Genomic DNA, 25,307 nt, shown 5'->3' on the forward strand with positions numbered 1-25,307 from the left:
TCAATTAAATTGTGTTTCGTAAAAATATATTCATTCCCAAATTTCATAGTACAATATTTAAATTTGGGACCCTAGATAATGAGTTATGAGTGACATTCAAGAATATGATTTTTCACGAAATATATAGCGAAATGCATTCACAACCAGTGATTGCTCTTCTTTGTAGAGATTGAGGGTTTAAAATAAGTGAGTTTTTCCCTTCCAACTGAAAATATCACCATGTGGATACATAGTTTTATGAAGTTCCAAAAGCCGGCTACTAAAAATCAGATAAAATTAGATATTTTGTATTGCGCCGTTCTTTCTACCATAGTTAAAAGATACTACTACTTAGTTGATTTAGAACAACAAATAAGATGATAGAATTATTTGAAAATTCTGGAGTTCAGATCTTCTTATTCCCTTTTCAATTTTATTTTGCATAGCTCAAAATGAAAAGTTGACGATCTTGACAAACAAACAGGCCCGACATGCAACGTGAAAAACGTTTCTCTTTATAAACTATTTTAGTGTTATGTCATATCAATGTGATTCATCAACCTAAAAATTATGTAAGTTTCTCAAATATTGCAAACCGTTAATACAATAGGATGTACATTGTCTATCTAGAATGTGAAAATTTATCATTCTTTTCTACAATAATGATCAACTAATGATCTTTTAGCGCCATTTCATACGAAGTTAAAGAATTGGATCATTTGTTCAATTGTTTGACAAACTCCAAAGTTATGGATCATTTATCAAATTCATTCATTTTTGGCATGATAGTTGAAGTTAAATACATGTGTTTCCTTCCATCTTGAATCAAGATTGCTGCAACAGTATCATTCATTTCTTTGAAAATTTGATATTTTTTAGTCGAATCCTATTATCATTGAATATTTTGGATGTATTTTTACTCGAGTAAATTAAATTTTTGTCCTCACTCTATCACGTACTAATTGTTTTTTTTTTACTATTGACAAAAATGACACGAATCATATTGTAGAGGATCCGATCGATTGGAACATATTGATTTGACTTAGAGAAAAAATGAAAAAAAAGATATATGTAGTGGTCAAATATTAACTTTTTATTGTAAATAACAACAAACATTTTAAAAAATAATAATAAACGTATATTTAGTTTTTTTTCATGTTTCCCTCTCTATCTCTGTGATCAAGTCCAAACGCAGATCGGATCCCGATTTCTCAACATTCGCTTCCAATTTGCCATATCTCCGATTAAACATGGCGACAATGGAAAGCTTAATCGGCTTAGTGAACAGAATTCAAAGAGCATGCACGGTGTTGGGCGATCACGGCGGCGAAGAAGGCATGTCTCTGTGGGAAGCCCTCCCCTCCGTCGCCGTCGTCGGCGGCCAGGTATTTCATATATCTATATGACTATATCAGATTTTGTTTTGAACGTTCCTGTTTCATTAGTGTTTAAGTTGATATAATGTAGAGTTCGGGCAAATCATCGGTCCTTGAGAGCGTCGTCGGGCGAGATTTTCTTCCTCGTGGATCGGGTAAAATCTCTACCGTTCTACATTTTTTATTCGTGTTTCGTTTTCATTCAATAGACATTTTCTTAACGCCGTGCACCGATCAGCATTCTGATTTCTGACATGAAAATGATGAAATAAGTGATCATAATGCGTGTTGATTAACGTTTTGATTTGTGGAGCTGAATAAGGAATTGGAAGGGGAAGCAACTAAGATAATGATTATACTGAACTGATAAGTACTAGACATTGTAGATTCTACATTATGTAGTTTCCATTTTTGTCTTGTCTCTCTAGGAGAACAGTTTAAAGCTGGACATGTTGTAATTTGAATTGTAAAATTTTCAGCAGGAACTTTTAGCACAATGTTTTAGATGTATAATTTCTTATGCTAAAACGCCATGGTCGATCGAGGGGTTGTGCATTACGAAATTGTATATTTTGTGTCAATCATCAAATTAGCTAACAATCCTATAGTATTAAAGGAGATTCATGTTATGCCACGCCACTATGCAAAACGAGAAAGAACATTAAGAGATCAATTATTACGATAATCCAAATTTAATGTTTATACTATTTGGATTTGAGGTGACATTATTGTGTAGGTTATATTACCTGCCTTTGCTGACTGATGCTTTGCATCACATGACTTATCTTGTCTCATACAGGGAAGAAGTACCGAAAACCCTTGAAATTGTATAGAGATTATGTATTGTATTTAACTTTTGTGCTGAACTTAAATGCAGCTTATGCTAGTGGAACATATAGAATTGTAATACAGGGGTATCATTCGGACAACTATTGTTTCATATGTTCATTCTTGTGATTAAGGCATTGTGACGAGGAGGCCGTTGGTGTTACAACTCCATAAAACGGAGGGAGGGACAGACTATGCAGAGTTTCTACATGCACCAAGGAGGAAATTTACTGACTTTGGTATGTCCGGTTCTGGAAAGAAAAGTTTATTTAGTTTCTTTAGTGTCATTTATGGCTTTTATTGTATAACTCCACTAACTTAGATTCTGTGTCAGAGTAGAGTTCAAGTTATTCGCTATTCACTTTTCTTCTATTTTCTCTTACTTTTGTCACGGAGGATTCTGTTTCTGCGTAGTTTGGGGAGCTTAGAAGGGTATAGAACTTCAAGTATAGTAACAGCACGGTCACCTTTACAGAAGCCTTTAAATTTTTAAATCTTTTCTTGGCATGCGTGTAGGCATTTGCAATACTATAGGAAACTACTGAGTCCTGATTTTTTATGATGGTCTGTATCTAGTGAGATATTTTCTAGTTGGTAAGCTGGTGAGACATAATCAAATATCTTTACCCTTTCACACTATACAGAGTACCATGATGTAATGTTGATGTAAAATGGAGTACGAGAAAGTGGAGAGTCACCAAAGGAATATGTAAAGAATACCATTGTGTTTGATACATCTGCCTTAAGATATAATACTCGGGCAGGTTTCTCAAAGCAGTTTCCGGATATGATTCTTTTGCATTTTATCAGCTATTACTCGTACCTTTTCACTTCTGTTCAGATTTCTCATTTTTGGACTGAATAAGTATCTGAACAATATATTGCCTCAAGATCTTAATTCATTAATAGGAATTGTTGGGTGGTGCAGCTGCTGTTCGGAAAGAGATAGCAGATGAGACAGATCGCATAACAGGGCAAACCAAACAAATTTCCAATGTTCCTATCCAGTTGAGCATTTATTCACCTAATGGTTTGTCGCTTGCCTTTGCTTTCCTACTCTTGGCCTCACCCCTATTTCCCCTTTTGGATGAAAATTACTTCTTTTGTAAATCTGTTATAGGAGTATCATGAACCTGTAGGGAGAATTTCTGTGCTACGTTTAGCCTTGATTTAATGCCAACCAACAACTTATACTCGTACTCTTGAAGAACAGATGCATGTGATTTTTTATGAATGCTCTAAATAGTAGACTATTCTTTGCATCCATGTATCACGAAGACTGGTGAAAGATCTAATTTTTTCTACATTATCATCTTATTATAAGTACCATATTACTTTTAGCATACTCAAATTAACATACTCTTTCCAATCATCCTCTAGTCTAATTTTTGAACTGCTCGAGTTTCGGATACTTCCTGGAATAATTGCATTAATTACTGATTTTCTTTTGATTTGTTATTACTCTGTACATTCTCTGTCATTCACTCCCTAATCATTTTTTTGCTTTGAAAACACCTTGAACATTTGTTCTGTTTCTCTTGCAGTTGTAAATTTAACCCTCATTGATCTTCCAGGACTGACAAAGGTAGCTGTAGGTGAGCTCTAAATCACCAATATATTTATATATATACATAATATATGAGTATATAACGTGTATATAAAAACTGCATTGAGTTCTATATTATTGTGATCATTGTAAAAACTGAGTGGGACAAACTCTTTACTTTCCAGACGGACAGCCAGAGAGCATCGTTCAAGATATAGAAATGATGGTTCGTTCTTATGTTGAGAAGGTAAAACACTAAACTAACATCCGTACTTTGTGCACATAATATCTTGTTTAAGTGCTTTCTTTAAACTAGGATGGCCAGATCTGTCAGCCATTCAAACCCCCCACTCATAATATTTCTATTAAGGTTTCTGACATACTGCATCAAATATGCATGTGTAATATTTATTTGCTCGGAAGAAAATTTGTTTAATCACTTCTGAAAGCACCATATTGTTTTAACAGTACTTGATCAAGGTTTCCACCTTTCTAACTAAAGAGAATGAGATACTGTCAGAACCTGAATTCTTTCCTTATCTTTCATAATTTCTTTGAATGTCGTTTTGCAGCCAAATTGCATTATATTGGCTATCTCTCCTGCTAATCAAGATATTGCAACTTCCGATGCTATAAAGCTTGCAAGAGAAGTTGATGCAACAGGTACCACTCAATGGTTTATTAGCTCATTCTCTGTTTGCTTGTCCGTGTGTATGTGGTGTTTCTGAACAATCTTAGAGTGCAAAAACTAAAGGTAAATCTGTTCCTTCTTTCACTTTCAGGTGAACGGACATTTGGAGTGTTGACTAAACTTGATTTGATGGATAAAGGAACTAATGCACTTGATGTATGGGTTTATCTTTCTTATTGCATAAATAGAACCTTATTTTCATCATTCGAGAGTTGACATTCTCTACCAGCTTCCACCTCTCGCAACTTTTATGCCTCTTTGATATAGTACTTAATATTTTCTTTGGTAAGGTAATTGAAGGGAGATCGTATAGGCTTGTGTATCCCTGGGTGGGCATAGTGAACCGTTCACAAGCTGATATCAACAAGAATGTTGACATGATAGCAGCCCGTCAGAAGGAAAGGGAATATTTCGAGTCCAGCCCAGAGTATGGACATTTGAGTCACAAAATGGGTGCAGAGTATTTGGCAAAACTTTTGTCTCAGGTATTTAAACCTACAATTATCTTGTCCTCTGGTTTTATTAGTGAACAAAACGTTTTGGTAGCTAAAGTTAATTTTTTGTGTACATCAGCACTTGGAGCAGGTAATCAGGCAGCGCATTCCCAGCATTATTGCTTTAATAAATAAGACAATCGATGAGCTGAATGCTGAATTGGACCGAATAGGCAGGCCCGTTGGGGTGGATGGAGGGGTAGTACCAAAAAACATATTCAAATGATTTTAGACAAGATGAGATTGAACGCTCTGTAATTTTTAATTAATATTTTGCATGGTTTCTCAGGCGCAGCTCTACACGATTCTGGAAATGTGCCGTGCTTTTGATCGAATTTTTAAGGAACATCTGGATGGAGGGTAATGTTTAATGTTTTTCTTATGTGCACAAGGTCTCCTAGAATTATAGCCATTAGTTCATATGATCAAACGCACTTCACTAGGGTTTTTTAAGTTGATCAAGAGCTCATTACTGGGCCTTTTAATTTTATGTGATGAGAACCGTACAAAAATTAAGTTGATCAAGAGCTCATTAGATACCTGGTGAAAAAGAAGTGACAGTGTCACAAACTGTCTCCCCTCATTTAGTGATATATGATAAAAGCAATACTTGGCTTCTTCATGGAACAAGGATTCAATTTTTTAATGGGACACCTTGACTTATACAATGCTATCTGCATCACAGTAGGACCTGAAAAGGTTTATTAATATATGGTTACATGGATAGTATTAGGTCGCAACAGGATGATATCAACTTAACCTACGTGCAATGCCAAACTGTATTGAATTTCATGAAACGATACTCGAAGGAATGCATAAAAAAATCACATTTCAGTGACACTGTTGAACTTGTTTAATCATTACTTGCAGGAACCATTTTGAGAAGTTGTATTCTGGTATTAGCTGAGTTTGGAATTTGAAGGGCCTATCAAGACGCCTGTCTGCAGATATAGTTCCTACCTCCTACACCCAACATTGATATAACTGTTTGAGAACCATGTAAAGAGAATAGGGCTCTCACGAATAGTACTCAAATAATGATTCATTGGTGGATATTATATTCCTAGCAAAACTGACATCTCAGCATTGATGTACAAATTGTCTTCATTTACAACCTACATCTAATACTTTCTGAATATATAACTAAAGAGTGCAGTATCAGATTATAAGGGATAATATTCAAGATTCCATAGCTCTAGAAATTTATGTTCCTGATCTGCAAGTTTCTGCAGTGTTTCTGCAGTGGCTTCGTGAGTTCTTTCTACATCTTATATGGAAAATGTTGAGGTATTAATTTTTTATTTTTTGTTCACAGGAGGCCAGGTGGAGATAAGATATACAGCGTTTTTAATCATCAACTACCAGCTGCTCTTAAGAAACTTCCATTTGATCGACATCTATCTCAAAGTAATGTTAAGAAAGTCATTTCAGAAGCAGATGGGTATCAGCCTCACTTGATTGCTCCGGAGCAAGGATACAGGAGGCTGATTGAGGGATCACTTGGCTATTTCAAAGGGCCAGCTGATGCTTCAGTTGATGCGGTACCTTCGTTGATTTCTTTAATATACACAAATAATCAGATGATATAAGATTTTATGATTTATGTGTTGCTTTTCCTTCTTAATTTAGTATAATTGAAAATTGTTGGCCTGACACCTCCTCATTGCCTTATTTGAACCAATAACACTGTTTTGGTTTTCTGTATTGATTCATTCTCGCTTAGGCGGCCCAATATTCATCTATATGCCTAAGTTTACACTTCCACAATATTGATTATTATTAAGAGCTATTCCAATACTTTAGCTATACTTCATGTACTTGCAGAAAGTATACCATTTAGTGCAAAATTCCCTTTATGAACCTTGTTCCTAAAAATATGTAAGCTGGATTCGTATACTATTCTATCTTCTCTTATTTAATTGGTTTACAATACTATCTACTCTTTGATGGATGAGTGTGAAGCTTTACAGTTGATCTTTGGGAAACATGTCTAAACAGAAGTTTCTAAATCTTGATATCATGATGACCATAGATTTTTCTAAATCTTGGGAGCATGACTCGCTCTTACTAAGGAATTATGTGTTCTCCTGAATTGTCGTGTGCTGCAGTATATACAAAGGTGATCTTAATGTCAAATAGTGGCTTTTGTAGGTGCATTTTGTTCTGAAAGAACTGGTGAGAAAGTCTATTTCTGAAACAGAGGTTAGCTTTTCAATTACGAACATTGTTAGCCCAAAGAGTTTTCTTTCCTAATGTTCAGTAAACGGGCATATAGGAACTGAAGCGATTCCCGGCACTCCAATCTGATATAGCAGCATCTGCAAATGATGCACTAGAGAGATTTCGCGACGAAAGTCGTAGGACAGTTTCACGGCTGGTGGAAATGGAGTCCTCTTATCTGACAGTAGAGTTTTTCAGGAAGCTAAACACAGAACCAGAGAAAGGCAGTAATCCATCACCAGGTCCAAATGCAGACCGCTATACTGACAACCATTTACGGAGAATTGGTAATATTCCACTAAATTCTATGTCTTGGACTAATTATTATCATGTTATATGCGATGTGAGCAATTCAATCCTTGACAACAGGTACAAATGTGTCTGCGTATGTTAATATGGTATGCGATACGATGAAGAATACTCTTCCAAAGGCCGTTGTTCATTGTCAAGTTCGAGAGGCTAAAAGATCGCTGCTGAATCAATTCTATGCTCAAATTGGAAGGAAAGAGGTATTTGGTCATAAACTTTAGTTCGTGCATGCAAAAGTTCAATTATAATGCCTAATTTCTTCAACAAGAAAGAGTAATGTGTTCTATTTAATATTCACAGAAGGAGCAACTGGGTAAGATGTTGAATGAAGATCCATCGCTTATGGCAAAAAGGGCATCCATAGCCAAGAAGCTAAAACTATACAAGTCAGCACGTGATGAAATTGACTCAGTTGCATGGAAATGATGAACCATCCCATCTCTCATATATACATCATTCTTTCATGCCAATGTCTCTGAATCTCACTCAGATTCACGGTATGGTCTTCTTGCGCTTGAGACAAAGGGGGTGCTGCGTTGAACAGGCTTTGCCACCGGAAAAGCTTTTATTCTGCAATTATGTATGTTCCCTCCGACACTCAGTTTTGTATTGTGACGTTTAAGAAATGAGAAGAGGCAACTATATTGTTCTTTATAGTGGAGTTGTAGTTTTTAGATTCACACGCTCTCAAAATCTACTTATTAGTAGTACTGTTTTATTAGATGTCACGTGCACAATATTGAATTACGAATGACAAATAAGGAGTGAATCAATAACGGGAAAAATGAACTTAATATAGAGAAACCATAGATTCTTGGATACAAAAAAATTGTAGGAAAAAGCCAACTATAAATGATAAGAGACAAGATGGTAAAGAATACACGCCATTCTCACAAAACCACCAAATCTGGGCCTGGCTAAAATATGAATAACAATAGCACACATAAATACATATATACACACACACACTACACGAATTTCAGCTAATACAGAATATGAAGAAGTAATTGAGTCATGGTCATGGAGAATCCTGCCTTGTAGCTAAGCACAATTCATGCAATTCATTCAGAACCCATTCCTCACCATTGTGACCTCCAAGGACCAAAACTCTGGTTCCCCCAACAACGCACGTGCTGTGCCCCCAAGCGAACTTCGGTGGCTTCCCAGGCACGTTTAGCGTCCTCCACGACGGCTTTTCTTCGGATGGATCCAACAAAAACAGCTGAGATGGAGAATGAAGGCCCGCTATCGACCCGCCAAATACTATGATCCGTCCACAGGGCATCGTTACAGCAACGTGATCAAGTCTCGGAGGTGGAACCACAGCATTCTGTCCTCCAACATCTGTCCCACATTCAAGCTGCCTCCACTCTGGCTTCTCCTTCTCCAGATCGATGGTGTATGCACTCCCTGACCGCAACTGTAAGTGCCCCGTCTTTGCTAGGCCACCAAACATCAATATTTTTGTCCGTCCATAAACCGATAGTGAGTGGCCTAATCTGGATGATGGGGTCCAGGAAGTTGGGATCTCCTTCCATGTTGGCTTCTCCATGTTTAGATCCAACAGAAACGTGTCGCTCAGAAGTACTCCTGCATCTGTGCATCCACCTGAGACGACCAATTTAGAACCCTCTAGTGTACAAGAACTATGCCAAGATCTAGGCAGTGGAGGAGTTCCGCCTGCGACTTCTTTCCATGTTGGCTGCTTAGCGTCCAAGTCGAGAACAAATACATCATTCAGTAATCCTTGTCTTCCGCAACCACCAAAAACTACCAACCACGAACCATTCAGGCTTGAGAGTGTATGGCCCCAACGCCCTGGAGGAGAAGACTTAACACTCACCCTACGCCATTCGGGATGTCTGGCATCAAGGTTCAGAACAAATGTATCATCCATTGGCTGCATGTTTACTCCCTCCCCCCCAAACAAAACCAACCTATTTCCGACAGCACATGCACTAAAATTGCAGCGAGAAGGCTCTACTCCACCTCCCACGGTGAACTTCTTCCAAGAAATTGCTTCTAGAGTCGTAAGTTCCCTGGCCAAACGTCCCCATCCTAACTTCTTCGTCATCAACTCCAGTGCGCCCGTGACATCCACTCCCCATGCATTTTGACATACCATTTTCCTTACATGTTCATTCTTGGTTAACTGCCGGATCCTTCTGCAGACAGACCCAATTGAAGCAACATCTCTTGGTGTCAAGCGTGACAGAATATTTTGAGCTATAACTTCATCAGACAGCTGCAGAAGCACACATACTTCTTGTTGTTTTTGTTGATGGCTGCGAAGCATACCCGTTCCCACTTGAAAGGGTTCGACTAACTTGTCGCTTTGTTGCTGATATGTTTCTTTGAACACAGGATACGATACATTATTTAAGTCTAGCTTGGCTTCAGTAAATAGCTGAATTCCTATAACATGTGTGACCACACCATCATCGCTGTGAATTGGCATGAGTCTTAGGCTGTTGATTAAAGGAGTACCATCTTTCCTGAAGTTAAGTAGCTCTCCGTGAAATTCGATACCTTCCTCAAGACATCTTCTCATCTCCGCCACAGCCACTGGATCAACCAAAGGGTGCCGTCGCTTGGCACGTGGATCTCTAAATTGCAGGAAGCGGCTGGTGAAGACAATGTCAATGTCAGTATAGATTCTTAATTCATCCATGACAAAGAAAATTTTTAAAATGACGTTTATTCATAATCTCAGGATCTGAACAGACAACTACAAACTACTTGATGGTAACATATGCAAGTTTGCACAAGTTACCAAACCCACATTTTACGCAAAAATCCAAAGCAACAGATCTTAGATCAGAAAACTGATAAATAAAATGAATCTAACCAATTAACTAAGAGTGATTACCTGTCATTTCAGGAGATATAGAATCCGTAGAAATCGCATAGATGTTTTCACAAACAAGCCGTGTAAATTATGTAATACTACTAACATTATTAATTTCTGAGAAAAAAAAATGCATAATTCCATTTAAGGAAACCTAAATAACAGAGAAAGTCTATGGAATATCAAAGGAGAGCCACAGCAATTCATCCCAACGAAAAATGTGTAGTAACTAAAAGGAAAGAGACGGAAAATAGTTAATTCCAGGAGGCAAAATTAAGAGACACGTCTGCAACAAAACTTTCAATTCTCAACAGCATAGTTCCATTTCCAGAAAAGCAACGCATAAAAACCTAAAATGAAAACACATGAACAGTACACACAGACGGAGACAAAATTGATTTACCAGTTGCGACCAAGGACTTCATCGGCGCGGAATCCAGTGGAGAACTCGAAGACTCTGTTGACATATATGACCGGGAAGTCCGGCTCCATCACATCCGACACAACGATCGACGTCGGCGCCAGCTCCGGCGAGTAGAACAGGCGGTCAGCAGCCGCATACGGAAATAAATCCGGTCCGGCGTCCTGCTCCATATAATCGGGGTCGTCGCCGCACTTGAGCCTCTTCCGAAACATGCGGTCGCGTTCCTCCTCTTCTTCGCTATCTTCCATTCTCATCTCTCTCTCTCTCACTAAATTGTATTCTTCTGTTGCTTCCTACCGAGAAGAACAATATAGATATGTGTTCCGGTTGGCTTATCAAATTGGGCCTCTTTCGTCGCTTAATTACCAAAATGCCTCTCTTCGCCAATATTATAAGGTAAATAAATTACTACTACTACTAGGCGTCAATCTTATTTAAATAAGAATAAAGATAATGAATTTTACGTGGCATTCATCAACGTACAATTTCACGTTTGCTCCGTAAACGCCGTTGCATTTGTCGTTGTCCCTCTTGTGCCGTCCAATCACACTTTAATATATTGAATAAAAAATTAAATACATTTGATAAAAGTTGAATTAGTGGGGAAACATAGGACTTGGTAGGTGGTTGATTAATTAAATGGGAGTACAACCGAAATAAATGGCTGTTTTATGGTCATAGTTGGATATGCATAATTAATTCAAACGTGATAGTGAATTAGTGATCACATGTGTGGGACCAGCGCGATACTTGAATTGGTATTTCAATAAAAAACTAACTAAACTTTGGTAAATGTCACACCCCCAACTATGATGCTTTCATTTACTTCTAAGCTACTTCTGTATCTTCTTACTTATAGTTTAATATTAGGAATAGTACTTAGGGAGTACAACAACTTTACGGCAGATTTATTAAATTTATTTTGTATTACTTTTTTCTATCTCAGGCCCTAAATTATTTGCCCACTTATTACTAGTAGAGGTCGGAAAGAGCTAATTTTTTCTTCAAAGAGTTTGATTACAGAACACAAGATTGTTGCGAAAAATGTAGGGAATTTTAGTGAATTGCTGATTAAAATAAAACTGATTTGCATGTCTTTACTATAAATGCTCTTATTAGTTTAATTTCATCATCATTTCCATTGTTAATCAAGAGAATTTGTTTAATATGCAGTTGAACTACCGAAATTATTTGAGTTGAAAGACTTATTGAAGCATAAGTTGGATAGTCTTGTTTAGTTGTCAAATCATCTCATCAAATGTGATCAATTTATAACTTCTTTTTAATGACTTGATTCAAAAAATATCGTCGCGTCCAAATATTAGTATGATAGAAATAATAAAACACCCACATATTATATCACCTCGATAATTTTTATTTTATCATCATTGCTGCTAGCAAATTTGATCGTACAATTACGAATAACAAAAATAGTCATTTTTATAGGAGTACTATAGTAAATAAAATATTACGTGCATAACCGAAGTGGCGGGGAATTGGTTAATTTGGTGAATAGGAGGAGAGTAGAGGGGTAAAGACGTAATTTTGTGGGGCCGAAGATGGGAAGTGGGTGGAATGAATGAGGACGAAGGTTGGGATATTTGTTGTGTCACTGTCACATGTGTTTGGGTGGAAAATATCAAAAATATCTCATTGCGAACATTAGATCGTCCACGTCACTACCCAAGATATTTTATTGGAGTACATTTGTCTAACTCCAATTTAATAAATTGTGGATTTTATTTTTTTACTTATTTTAAAATTAATTTCTACTATTTTATAAATTGCTGCTACTACTACTACTAAAAAAAAACTATAAAAACATAACCATAAAAAACTATCGATTTATAATCGGAATCGAAACTAACGGTTTTCAATTTAAAATTAGAACTAGGGTTGGAGAATTATACCGAAATACCGGAATACCGGACTTACCGTACCGAAAAAATACCGAAAATACCGTTTTTTCGGTATACCGTAGTTTTCGGTACGGTATCACCGTACCGATAGATATCGGTACGGTAACGGTATTAGATTTCCCATACCGCGGTATACCGGAGATTCGGTATGCCGGTATATACCGGTATACCGAAGATTCGGTATATACCGATGCTTCGGTATATCGTGGTATACCGGTATACCGATTGATATATATAATACTTCATATAAATATATATTTATATATGTTATATTTAAACTAAATTTTAAAAAATAAGAATTTTTATTATACAAAACTAAAAGAATCAAAATTGGGAACCCTATTTTTTGAAGTAGTCTAAAACTAGATTTTTTTTTAATATTTTGGATATAATAGATTTTTTCATGGTATAATGGTATAACGGTATGCCGTACCGCAAAACACGGTATAACGGTATATCGGAATGCCATATCGCAGTTCGGTATACCGATAACACGGTATGGTAACGGTATGGAAAACTGCCATACCGAATTTCTGGTATACCGAACTCCGGTATACCGAAACTTACGGTACGATATCGATATGGTTTTTGTCATACCGTAACTTTCGATACGATATACGGTATGGCACTCCCGGTACGGTATACCGTACCGAACCACCCCTAATTAGAACTGCCTACACCCTTGATTATCCAGTTAGGATTAATAGTTTCACTGAACATTAATCAATAGTTGTTTAAATGTGACAACCTTTATTTATTATTTATTTTTTAGGTGGTCTTTTTAAAAATATGCATTTGGTAGAAACATATTTTTTGAAATACTACTAGTTTACCAAAAATATCTCTTTATTTGTTACTACTACTGTTTTTAAAATGGGCGCAGATCCCCTGCAGTGTTAAAAACCACAACACAAGCTGCTGTGGTTAAAACGCAGCTAAATACCCACTAAACGCTAGACTTTGCCACAATCCCTTTGATTTCCTTTTTTCATTTGCTATTTAATATTTTAATTTAATTACCATTACAGAAAAAAGAAACAAACTACAAGTTACAGCCGTATAAGCTTTTTTAGCTGTGAATTTAAAAGTCCAAAATAAATAGTGAAGATAATTATACGTATTAATTTATTGACTTAATTGGTTTGATAGTGTTCTTCAATGTTTAAATAAAATGAAGTATCCAAAACTAAAAACTAAAATAGTAGAAAAGAGAAAAAAGGATTTGTCAGTTTCATGCGTTTAATGTGAAAATAGCTGCGTTTTGACCACAACAGCTTGTGCTGTGGTTTTTAACACCGCAGAGGATCTGTGCCCAATTAAAATACCATTTGAATAGATTTAAGGTATATATATATATGTGGTTTTACCACCGCATGTCTCCGTCCATAATACTCCACTAATACGAAGCTTTAAGTTTTACCACTACAGTCCCACATGTTTTGTGTATGTGTATCAACACGATTGAATTCAAAAACATGCATACAATTGTTATTTTGCACAACTACAGTGAAATTATATCAATGTGGGATATTTTGGGAAGATATTTTGGGATATTTCTTACAATGGTACTTTTGCATAAATGTGGACCTTATATATAGCGGTAGAGGGGTATAATCAATTGCTAACTTTCTTATGTTGCTAACTCATCAATACAATGTATTAAAAATGTCAACATGATGACATTAAAATGTCAATACATAATTTTGTTGAACTTCAATATAATATGTTGATATTATGTGTTGATATTTTGATATCACAGTGTTGACATTGTTAATACACTGTATTGACAGAGTTTACAGTTTAAATAGTTAGTAATATAACGCACCCCTAATGGTATATATATACTAATACTCTGAAAATATATAAATATACATTTTGTTTTATTAAGATTGCAAATGGTCTGTGGGACTATAGTTGATGGAGTTAGCTATATATCTTGTCGAGTGAATTTCGAATGTGTACCAATCAATTTAGAATAGTTTGAAATAATTAAATTGAAATTATTAACAATGCGAATTATTCGAGCGGGAAACCATATAGTACCACTTTATGAAACGAAAATATTTCGAAATTTTATATTAACTGGAAATCACGCGTCAAAACATGGAATAGATAGACAATTGAACATGGTTTAGATTTGGGCAAAAGATAAATATTGTACTAGTATATTAATATGGTTATTTGATATTGTAACATGAAAGACACTGATGATATTAACCATTGCATTAAATACTTCAAATTTATTTTTTCAATATGTAGTTACGTATATTTGCATGAGAATATAATCAAATGCAAACTCTAAATATTGTAAAAACTCTAAACTATGATTTGAACCGTTAGAAAATATCAATAGATGACAAAATAATGGCAAGAGACAATTCAACACAGTGTCAACGGTCGATGTTGCGTTGATACTTTTTAACGGTCCAAATCATAGTTTGGAGTTTGTACAATATATGAGTTTGCATTTTATCACTACCCTGTTTATTTGAGTATCGACAAATTATATTCCTTTACCATACCTAACCCATGAGTAAGATTTACATCAAATTCGTCTCACAATTAAGATTTACCATAATCCTAAGAGCATCGACAACATAGCTCGCCTCACCGAGACGAGACGACGGCGAGTTGGCGTTGCAGCCGAAAATCCCGTGTCACTGCCTTCGTTTGATCGTCTCCTGCAACTTGTATTTCTTTGGGCAGTGTTGGATCCAGGAATTTTAGTTTGGGGGTGCGCTAAATTATTACAACAATATAAAACTTCAAAATCCAAAAGATCAATTTTCTTCTCTTTATTTTGATTTTAAACAAAATCTCTGTTTTTAATTTTTTTCTTATGAAAGCTCATCATATATAAAAATGGATTAACAAAAAGTTTAGTTTAAATTTTGCAGAATGTATTATTTTAATTAAAAATTATCTTTTGACTTATTTGAGGCAAAAATTTCAATTACTTAAAAAATAAAAAAAGACATAATACATAACTTACCATTTAAAAAATTTATTTCTCATGTTTTACGTCAAAAATAATTTTCATATTTCATGTATGATCATAAAATGAGCATTGAGGAAAAATTTGATTTTAAAATATATATTCTTCAAGAAAAAGTAAAAATTAAAGAAAACAAAGCCATGGAAGAGCTACATGAGTGTAAGAAAGAAAAATGTAACTGTGCAGAAAACAAAAATCAAGTGGTTAAAATATGAAAATTGAAAGGAAGTCTATTTAAATCTAACGATATTAAACAAAGAGTAAAAATTAAAAAATAAAGTAATACTTAAGAAAAAAAAAGTGTAAAAACTAAATAAAACAACTAGCATTCAAAATATGGGTGGATGGGAATTGGACCAACGCAATTAGCCTTATCATTGAAGGCTCCAACCGCTTGACCATTTTGATAACATATATTGTTATAGAATTTTTGGAGGTACAGTTGTACCCCTTGTTCCTTACTGGATACACTGCTGTCTTCGGGCCATATCTAGTATCCATCTTTCCTACACTAACACTCATTATTGGCCCACACTGCAAGACACCTTATAGACAAGTAACACATGCAAGTTTATATAACTTCCAAATTTCAACACCTAAGTGCTATTCATGAGCCATTCATCTACTATTAAGTGAAAATTCTAAATAGTATCTTATAGATAGATCTTGTCAAATAGTTCAACCGCAACTATTATACTTTCCCACGGAATTCATTCCTTGCACCAACAAAATATTTTTGGTTTGAAAACCTCGTATATTAAAAATCAATCATCATCCACAAATCACAATATATGAATAAATAATTAATGACTGTCCTATGATGAGTTGGTGGTCTAGTAGAGAAATGGATATCCATGAATGTCAAATGAAATGCTTATTCCATTTCTACTTGGATTCAAATACAATGTGTGCGCATCAAATTAATTGATATTTTTCAAATTTATGTACTAAAAATAACTCTATTAAGAAAGTATTAATGGCTCTTTTTTTTTTGTTAAAACAAAACAAAATAAACATTTTATTGAATTTTATGCTGACATCCGAACTGGGCCAAGTTGTGTCACTGTTGACGGGCCAGGCTAAATCATTTCGGCCCAATGAAAATAAATTAGTGGGAATTTTAATTTATTGACCTTTTTGAACATAATAAATTTAATGATATTATAGGAAGTGGTTTCCTTGATAACTTTGTTAAAAGAGTATAGAGTTTAAGGTTTGGTAGAAATTAAATAGTATGTTAATTTTTGATATAAAATAAATAACTATAGTTGAGACAAAAAAATTACAGTTCAACTATCATAGGATAGTTTTATGTTTTCGTGAACTTTGTCTCAAATAATACTCACCAATCTACCAAATACTACTACTTGCTTAAACGATGTCATTATAGCATATCCAATGGAGAGGGCAAATAGAGAGGTAAAAAAGAGTAACTACTATATTTATCATTTCTTTATAAAATTTCATGCTCTAATGAAAAAGGTATTTGAGAAAATATTATACCTTTTTTTCATTTTGAGAAGATATTTTACCTCTTCTTAATAAAGTTAGTTATTTTTTTTGTCCTTTTAGTTTACAATCTCTCCTTGGAATTCATTACTTTTTAAAAAGATATAATATTCTTTTTAAAAAGATAAATAAAAAATATACCTTCTCAATATATCTTTTTTCATCGGAGATGCTATTACAAGTACGGCACAGGTGAAATATGGTTCTCCATAATAATTAATGCTAACCTATATTTTAATTAGGAGTAAAGCACAGATAGGATTTTACTAATGTAAAATCAGAGTTAGGTTACTTAGTTTAGTTTGCTGTGGGCGACATTCCCTTTTTTTCCATATTTATATTGTGATTATGGGTAGATTGCAATAATGACGGCAGGCACAGATACGTACAAAGCTTGTATAGAATTAGAATCAAAGACAAACATCTTTAATGCAGTTTCCTTCCGCGTTATCCATTTTCATATTCAAATCTTTCATAACTCAATTCCACCATTATTCTCTCTCTCTCTCTCTCTTCTATACTTTACCCTCCAAATCCTACCTCAATCATTGCCTCTCTTTTCGCCTCTGATTCTCCCCCAGATCTCTCTCTTGCGGAGGCGCTGTACTTACATAAGCCACAAAATACTAACCACGGCGCTTGGCGGAGTGATTTTTTTTAGCGGTTTCGGCTATGCGTGAGTGAAGTTAGGGTTTTGGCAGGGGAGATAATGGCGTGCGCGAGCGGTGGTCAATCGGAGCAGTTCCCGGAGGGGCTTAGGGTTTTAGTGGTCGACGATGACGTCATCTGCCTGCGTGTTGTGGAGCAAATGCTACGGAAGTGCATGTATAATGGTTAGTAATTTTGAGGATTTTCGTCTGCGTGTGCTGTGCTGCTGAGTGAGTGGTGAGCTCTGCTGTGGGAATTGAGTGCGTTTATTCCAGATCATTGACTTGAATTTTTGAATTTTGAAATTATTCTGTTAAATAATTCAGAGCAGGCTAGATCATTAGTTTTTTTATGCTTATTCAGATTTTAAGCACATGACTTTGTCTGTTTATGCTCCTTTTTATCCTTGATGTGAATAATTATGCTTACAAACTATCTTTGAGCCTGCAAATTGACAACATGGACAAGCGTGGAGGCTTCCTTTCACTCCCAACTACTTTGTCTTAGCTACTTCATCGTTCACCTTCACCCCTTCCTGCACACATGCGGTGACACTCCCACCGATAACCCTCCCGCGCAGATTTGCAATTCGTTCCGTTCCATTACATAAAACCAGGGCATTGATTGGGGGGGCCTGGCCAGCAAAATGCTACACATACACACAAAATTTACCTATCAACCGATATTGGTTAAAATTCAGTTCTATGATCCATATGTTCCGAACTCCGGGTTTTATGTGTAAAACGTGAAAACTTTCTGCAAACAACAGACGCTATTAAATGTGCTCATATTTGGTTAATTTGCAGACATTTATTGGATTCCTTTATTCTGTTTCCCCCATTCCAATTTTAACTTAGTTACAGCTACTAGGATAGACATGTGTCCCTGGCTTTAACTCTCCAAACTCTTTTAATTCATACTACAAGAAAATTCTTATTGCCTCCACTAGTCCGGGGCTATTGTTTTAAGGAGTAGTTAATTTCCCTTATGATCTACGGATTAATGTGTCCATTGATTGTTTGAAGGGAATTTTTTGATATTAGCCCCAAACCATTATTTTGTAGAACTGACAGCAGAATCTATAGCTGACCAAGACGATCTCACCAGTCACCACTCATGTTTATGATTCTTTACTCATTTTGTAACTATCAACTTTCCGCAAATATTTTGTTATGTGATTCAGCGTTGCAGTGGGTTCAGTTGAATTTATCTCAAAGTGCTGATATCCTTGCAGTTACCAGTTGTTCGCAAGCTACAGTTGCTTTGAACTTATTGCGGGAAAGGAAAGGCTCTTTTGATATAGTTCTGAGTGATGTTCACATGCCTGACATGGATGGCTTCAAACTTCTTGAGCTAGTTGGACTGGAAATGGGCCTTCCTGTAATAAGTGAGTAATGCTTCATGTGGCTAAGTCTTCAAATTTGGTTATCATTACTTGACATCATATACTGTTGTGCAGTGATGTCAGCCGATGGAAGAACTAATCTGGTCTTGCGTGGAGTAAGACACGGAGCTTGTGATTACTTAATTAAGCCTATCAGGGATGAAGAATTAAAGAATATTTGGCAGCATGTTGTTAGGAAAAAACAGAATGAAATGAAAGAACATGACCATTCGTGTAGCATGGAAGACCATGATCGTCCAAAACGAGCAATTGATGATACTGAATATGCTTCTTCTGTGAATGAAGGGGCAGGGGCTGACGAGGTTTACAAAACGCAAAAGAAAAGAAGAGACTCTAAAGATGAAGATGATGAAACAGATAATGATGACCCTACCACATCAAAGAAGGCTCGTGTAGTCTGGTCAGTAGAGCTCCATCAGCAATTCGTCACTGCTGTAAATCAGCTTGGGATTGACAGTATGGACTTGCACTTTGACTTCTTATATTCTTGAAAATTTAAACTTACTGGAGCATTAATTGCACATAGAGATCATTATTTTCTCTGAAGAATATTGTCTTATGAATCTATCTATGTATTGTTGACATTGGTTATCATCTTTGGATCCTTTTCAGAGGCTGTACCAAAGAGAATTCTTGAATTGATGAATGTTCCTGGGTTGACGAGGGAAAATGTCGCTAGTCATTTACAGGTCTCATTACTTCCTCACATCTAGTCTTTGTTTACCTATTTTTGTCCTGTAACAGGTTTTGTAAATAGAGGGGAAAGGTAATTTTGAAGTGCGAAGTTGGCTGCATCTTACCTCTAACTATTCAATGACTAGTTTCAAAGCTAAATATTGTCATTGGTAATCATAGCTTATATATTTTCCATTATTTACTTCCGGTTTTTGGATAAGCATATAATCCCTCCGTCCACAATGTTCTGTCTCATTTGTTTTTGGCGCTAGTTGTAATAAATTGTTTGTGTTGGAGTAGAATGAGGGTCTCACTATTATTGTAATTTTAAATTGATTAATTTGGTTGGATATGTTTTGAGTGGAATATGATTTCCACTTTTACTATAGTAATAATAATTGTTGTGGTTTCAATACTGACTATATTGGTAAATAAGAGATAATATTGACGGTTATAATTAGGTGGGTTGTTGGGGTATAGTTACTCAAAATAGGATGAGACAATAAGTTGTGGATGGATCAAAATGGTAGAATGAGACATTGCTTTGTGGACAGAAGAAGTATACCATTTCACTTTTTCTGGTGTCATCATGGGTTTATTTTCTTATATAACCATGCAATGTAGCGGATGTTACTTTCCAAATGACTATTCTCAATCAAATTTATATATATTCATTCATATTTTCCTCTTTTTGTGTATATTGCATTTCAATGTGGAGTTTGGACGTATATCTTATTTGGCAAACTACCACCAGAATTAGAACTGAGGGAATCAAAAGTAGGTCATCATCAGCCGTTCTGAAGGATAGTATACAATCTCCTAAATTGAGCTCTGAGTAGTAGGATTGCAAAAGAATGTGGTCTGTTTCTTCAGTATCATTGACTCATGATTCCAATCTCTTGCAGGACCGGGTGCATTTTGTCATTTAAAAAAATATTTGTACAAATTTTATGTTACTTATGAAAAATCTGTGCCAGTGCAGTATGATATCTCAGACAGCTTTTTCTGATGTTGATGGTCATTGCTTTACAATTGTTATATGATCAATTGCATCTTGTCTCATAAGAAATTTCTTATGTCAGAACTTCATGTCCGCAACTCTGCACAATGACTTCCATTATAATGATCTCATTTGTGGTTATTTTTATGTCAATCTGCAGAAATTTAGATTGTACTTGAAGAGGTTGAGTGGAGTAGCTCATCAACAGGCTGGCCTTGCTTCTTATTGTGGGCCAGTAGATCAGAACCTGAAACTTGCTTCACTTGGAAGGATAGAGTTTCAAGCATTGGCAGCTTCTGGCCAATTTCCTCCACAGACATTAGCAGCTCTACATTCTGAGCTTTCTCGACCCACCGGAAACTTAATCTTGCCAGGGATGGATCAGAGAACTCTGCTACATGCATCCCTTCAAGGGTCTAAATGTGTTTCTGTGGATCGGGTTGCTTATGCTCAACCTCTGATAAAATGTTCATCCAACATTGGAAAACAAAGTCCTCAGCCTCTTAGGTCCAATGGCGATGTGCAACCAGAATTTGCTGTCTGCTCATCGAAGAACCTTGGTGACATTGTACCAGCCTGTAATCTTGGCACTGTTGCAGAAACAAACGGTTTGTTAAGCTTTGTACAGCAACACCAGAAACAATCTGTGATGCCAGAATCAAGTCGTTCAATCAATGTGCAACCTTCTTGCCTAGTAGTTCCATCCCAATCTTTACCAAATCATCAAACAGGAAATAGTCCTGCTTCTGTCAATCAAAATTGTAGCTCTAGAAATTCTGCAGTAGATTACAATAACCCCTTTATTCAATCAAATAATTCGTTAGGTATTGGGCAAGTCTTGGGAGTGGAATGTAAAGCGGTTAGTGTTCCTTCTGAGTTTGGGGCTGAAGCTTCTGTTTCGTCTACATCATCTTGCTCAACAAATGTACAACAAAGCTCTTGTCAAAGAGTTCGGAGCTCACCCTATGCGATCAATGCTGTCATGCAGCCCCCTAACATGACCTTTGTGCAAGGTTCTTACAATGGTCCACTGAATTTGGTGCAAGGATCAGCAGGAAATCCTGTATACATAGGTACAGGAACGTCCATACCTAGTCGCTTTGCTGTCAATGAACAAGAATTGCGAATGTGCAACGTAAGTCAAGTGAGATCTTATGTTGAGAGTAGTAGCAAAAAAGTGAAGCAGGAGCCAAATATGGATCTGATGGAAAATATTAAATTGGGAATCCCAGTAAAGCAGCACTTTTCCCAAAATGATCTGATGAGTGTTTTCTCGGACTAGGTAAATTTTCTGTTTGCATTAAACATTATATCTAGATCTATAAAAACTTTTGATTATCTTGTAAAAATGTTGAAGTTTGTGTTTCTTATCATTTGTTACAGCAACTAAAAAATGCAAGATCTGTATGCTGTGTCGTGGGCTAGGTTTTGGTGGTGTAGCTTGAGTTTGAGCTTGCTACTCGATGCTTGAGCATGATTTGAAGCCTTTCTTAGCTCATTTTGTGTATTTGACATGTATCTAGCTACCAAGCTTATCAAGCTCCTCACAACATAATGAACACAACCTAAAATAATCGGATTGACTTAATCCCTTACCCTGATCCCTAAGCTGATCACCTCCGTTTTACCTGAATAACTGCATAACCACATTAAAACAGCTAGTTTAGTCCATAAAGACTACTTGCTAAATGGTTTGACATCTCTGATCCTTTAACCTATTACTGTGTGTTTGTTTATGTATGCCGCTGAACTGCTGAAGCCAGAACATGCCATGTTGTTTGCTTACTATGTAGTAGACTGACTAGCTGATATTACTTGGAAAAAGGTAATTGGGCTGCGAAGACATGTCAGAACGAAATATCAGGTTTCATGACGAAGCCGGGTGCTGTATTGGCAGATTAGAACCTGGTGGGATTTGCGAAGTAACACAATATGTTGGATGCACAAGTAAGTATAGCTTCCCACCTATATAATTTAGGGAATAAATTGAAAATCTCGTTAGCTTGTAATGTTTATATACTCCTATGAATCTTGTAGCAGCCGGCTGTGAAGTGTGTAGTTGCTGGGTTGGATATTGGTCTTAGAATTTGTAATTTATTCATTTACTTATTCGGTAGCAGTATAGTTTAGCTCTAGCTAGGCTTTCAGACTTCCATATATCATGTGTTGAAGGAACCTATCAAATTTCTTTAAGATTGGATAGGATCTATATTGTAGTTAGTGTATGATATTTGCTGTTAAAATTACATATCTACTTAAAAAAGAAAAAGAAAAAGAAAAATAGAGTGTATACAGGAAGATGATAATTTTTGCATAAGTAAATAATGTCAGTTTGAGTTTAGACTTGAGATGAGGAAGGAAGAGAAACATAACATGTGTTTGGCTTTATGGCTTATGGCACCACTTCTGCTGGCTAAATCTCTAAAATACTAGTAACATGCAATGATACTCCTCATTTTACTTTTATTTTATATTTTTATTCATATAGTAGTAATTACTAAATGTAGGAAAGTAGTTGCATCTATAATGTATCCACGTGATATGTAAAACTAATTTTGTTGCTATCCATCAGAAGGGGATGCAATAATTTTCCATGGTCTAAGTTGGAAAGTCTTAATAAGCAGCTTTCTCACACCTAATCCTCTCAATTTTGGAAAATGGATCTTTTTCATTTAATCCTTTTTCTTTGGTTGTACTATGTAAAGAGAACTCATATCTTTATAAACTCATGACTTTTATATTCTAATTTACCATGAAATCAATGCTCACCTATTTTAAAAATAAAAAAATTGTTTGAATTTATTAGAAATAAAGAATGTCCAACAAACCCATGGAATCATGATCATTTATATATTGTGGCTGCGGATTGGAAGTGGGTAGCAGGAGTAAAAATTGTAGTACTGTGCAAAAAGAAGAATTGCTAGTAGTTTAGTTTCGTAATGCTAATCCTTGAGAATTGAAAGATAGAAAGAGGAAAGTTCCATCACAATAATAATTAAACATGGACCGACAATCAAAATAGAGGAGAAAAAATCATCATTTCGAAAAAGGATTAATTAAATATAATGTACGCAAGTTTTGAGTCTTTTCCGGCGTTATGGAATTTTATTTGCGTTCTCTTCATCATTTTCTTTCAATTTCTTTTGATATATTCACTCTTAGAAAAGAAGAAATTTGATGCGACCATCACATCATGTACCCACAACCATGACTAAATTTTAGGATCCCCTCCCTTTGGCTAGAAGGTAATGAAATGGATTGGTTGGTGGTAATTATTGTCTTATTGATTTGTTTTTGTTTTTTATTTTATTTTCTAGCTTAGAAAGGCGGCTAGAATAATCAAGAAAATCTCAAACTATAAAATTTGTATATCATTTTTAGTATTATTAAGAGTAAAGGCCAAATATGGTCCCTAACATATGACCGTTTTATCAATTTGGTCCTTAACATTATCTTTTTGATTATTTGGTCCCTCACAAATAAACTCGGATCCGAATCGGTCTTCACTTAACAGAACCGTCAAAAAATAGACGATGACTGCAATTTGACTATATTAAATTACTAATGGTAATTAATTATACCTAATTATAATTCTTTTCCTATTAGCAAAATTGGAAAAAAGATAGTATCAGTTGCAAAATGAAATGAATAATTTGTAATTTAATAGGAATTAAGAATTATAATTAGGTATAATTAATTACCATTAGTAATTTAATATAGTCAAATTGCAATCACCGTCTATTTTTTGACGATTCTGTTAAGTGAGGACCGATTCGGGTCCGAGTTTATTTGTGAGGGACCTAATAATCAAAATGATAATGTTAAGGACCAAATTGATAAAACGGTCATATGTTAGGGACCATATTTGGCCTTTACTCTATTATTAATATCCATGTTTTGATGATTACAGCTTCTTTGACGTTGATATAAAGCACATGATTATTTTTGCATGTTTTTGGTTTGCATACGAATTTTCATTAGAGCATCCGCAATGGTCGGCTAGCGACCGGCTAGCCGATTCGTCGCGCTAGCCGATCGGCTAGCCGAACCATTGCGACCGGCCAACGCGAAATCGGCGAGCGCATCGGCGTGGGTTGGTCGATCGCTCGTCGCTAGCCGATCCGCTGGCCGATCGGCTAGCCGCCATTGCAGGGGCCCGATCGGCTAGCGATCGGCCAGCGGTGTTTTCCGATATTTTTTTTTTTTTTTAAAACCTATATAAACGCGATTTTCGTTTCATTTTCATTTGCACCACTTGTTTTAACGAGTTTTCTCTCTCTCTAACTTTCTGTACAAGAGCATTATCGAGCGGCGATGGATCACAACAACGAGTCCAGCCCAGCGACGAGTGGATCTCAGGCTCCCACGGTACTTGTGGGATCTGGATGGGGGCAGATGGGCCCGGGGTTTAACATCCCTTGGAATCAGATGATGGGGATGA

At 35.8% G+C, this 25,307-nt stretch overlaps 3 protein-coding genes across 7 annotated transcripts; 2 read left to right on the forward strand and 1 right to left on the reverse strand.

The window, feature by feature from the left end:
• The first annotated feature begins 1,136 nt into the window (after window positions 1-1,136).
• On the forward strand, window positions 1,137-8,123 carry LOC125211976 (phragmoplastin DRP1C-like). The gene is made up of 16 exons (XM_048111954.2): window positions 1,137-1,364; window positions 1,447-1,510; window positions 2,318-2,422; window positions 3,112-3,213; window positions 3,728-3,778; window positions 3,915-3,976; window positions 4,302-4,392; window positions 4,512-4,576; window positions 4,711-4,905; window positions 4,994-5,113; window positions 5,204-5,274; window positions 6,230-6,455; window positions 7,066-7,116; window positions 7,190-7,421; window positions 7,504-7,643; window positions 7,744-8,123. Exons 1-16 carry the CDS (start codon window positions 1,230-1,232, stop codon window positions 7,867-7,869), a joined length of 1,836 nt encoding a protein of 611 aa, XP_047967911.1. The 5' UTR covers window positions 1,137-1,229; the 3' UTR covers window positions 7,870-8,123.
• Window positions 8,124-8,216: 93 nt separating this feature from the next.
• On the reverse strand, window positions 8,217-11,004 carry LOC125213654 (adagio protein 3-like). Its single transcript, XM_048114311.2, has 2 exons — window positions 10,695-11,004; window positions 8,217-10,067 (listed from the first exon to the last, which is right to left on the reverse strand). The coding sequence occupies exons 1-2, from the start codon at window positions 10,967-10,969 to the stop codon at window positions 8,462-8,464; spliced, it is 1,881 nt and encodes a 626-aa protein (XP_047970268.1). The 5' UTR covers window positions 10,970-11,004; the 3' UTR covers window positions 8,217-8,461.
• Window positions 11,005-17,595: 6,591 nt separating this feature from the next.
• On the forward strand, window positions 17,596-25,296 carry LOC125213720 (two-component response regulator ORR21-like). 5 transcript variants are annotated; one of them, XR_016137109.1, is made up of 7 exons: window positions 17,598-17,971; window positions 19,021-19,173; window positions 19,246-19,647; window positions 19,804-19,880; window positions 21,027-22,148; window positions 22,692-22,813; window positions 25,164-25,296. XR_016137109.1 is itself a non-coding variant. In XM_089068420.1 (6 exons), the coding sequence occupies exons 1-5, from the start codon at window positions 17,848-17,850 to the stop codon at window positions 22,146-22,148; spliced, it is 1,878 nt and encodes a 625-aa protein (XP_088924546.1). In that variant the 5' UTR covers window positions 17,596-17,847; the 3' UTR covers window positions 22,250-22,671. The 5 variants fall into 5 exon arrangements, 3 of the variants coding, with proteins under 3 accessions (XP_088924546.1, XP_047970368.1, XP_047970369.1); XR_007174983.2 differs by lacking the exon at window positions 25,164-25,296 and adding an exon at window positions 22,904-23,059; XM_089068420.1 differs by lacking the exons at window positions 22,692-22,813; window positions 25,164-25,296 and adding an exon at window positions 22,250-22,671 and having other exon boundaries at window positions 17,596-17,971.
• The last annotated feature ends 11 nt before the right edge of the window (window positions 25,297-25,307 follow it).

Source organism: Salvia hispanica, chromosome 3, assembly GCF_029641045.1.
Source record: "Salvia hispanica isolate PSC_SH4W2 chromosome 3, Shi_PSC_v1, whole genome shotgun sequence".
Taxonomy (NCBI): Eukaryota; Viridiplantae; Streptophyta; class Magnoliopsida; order Lamiales; family Lamiaceae; genus Salvia; species Salvia hispanica.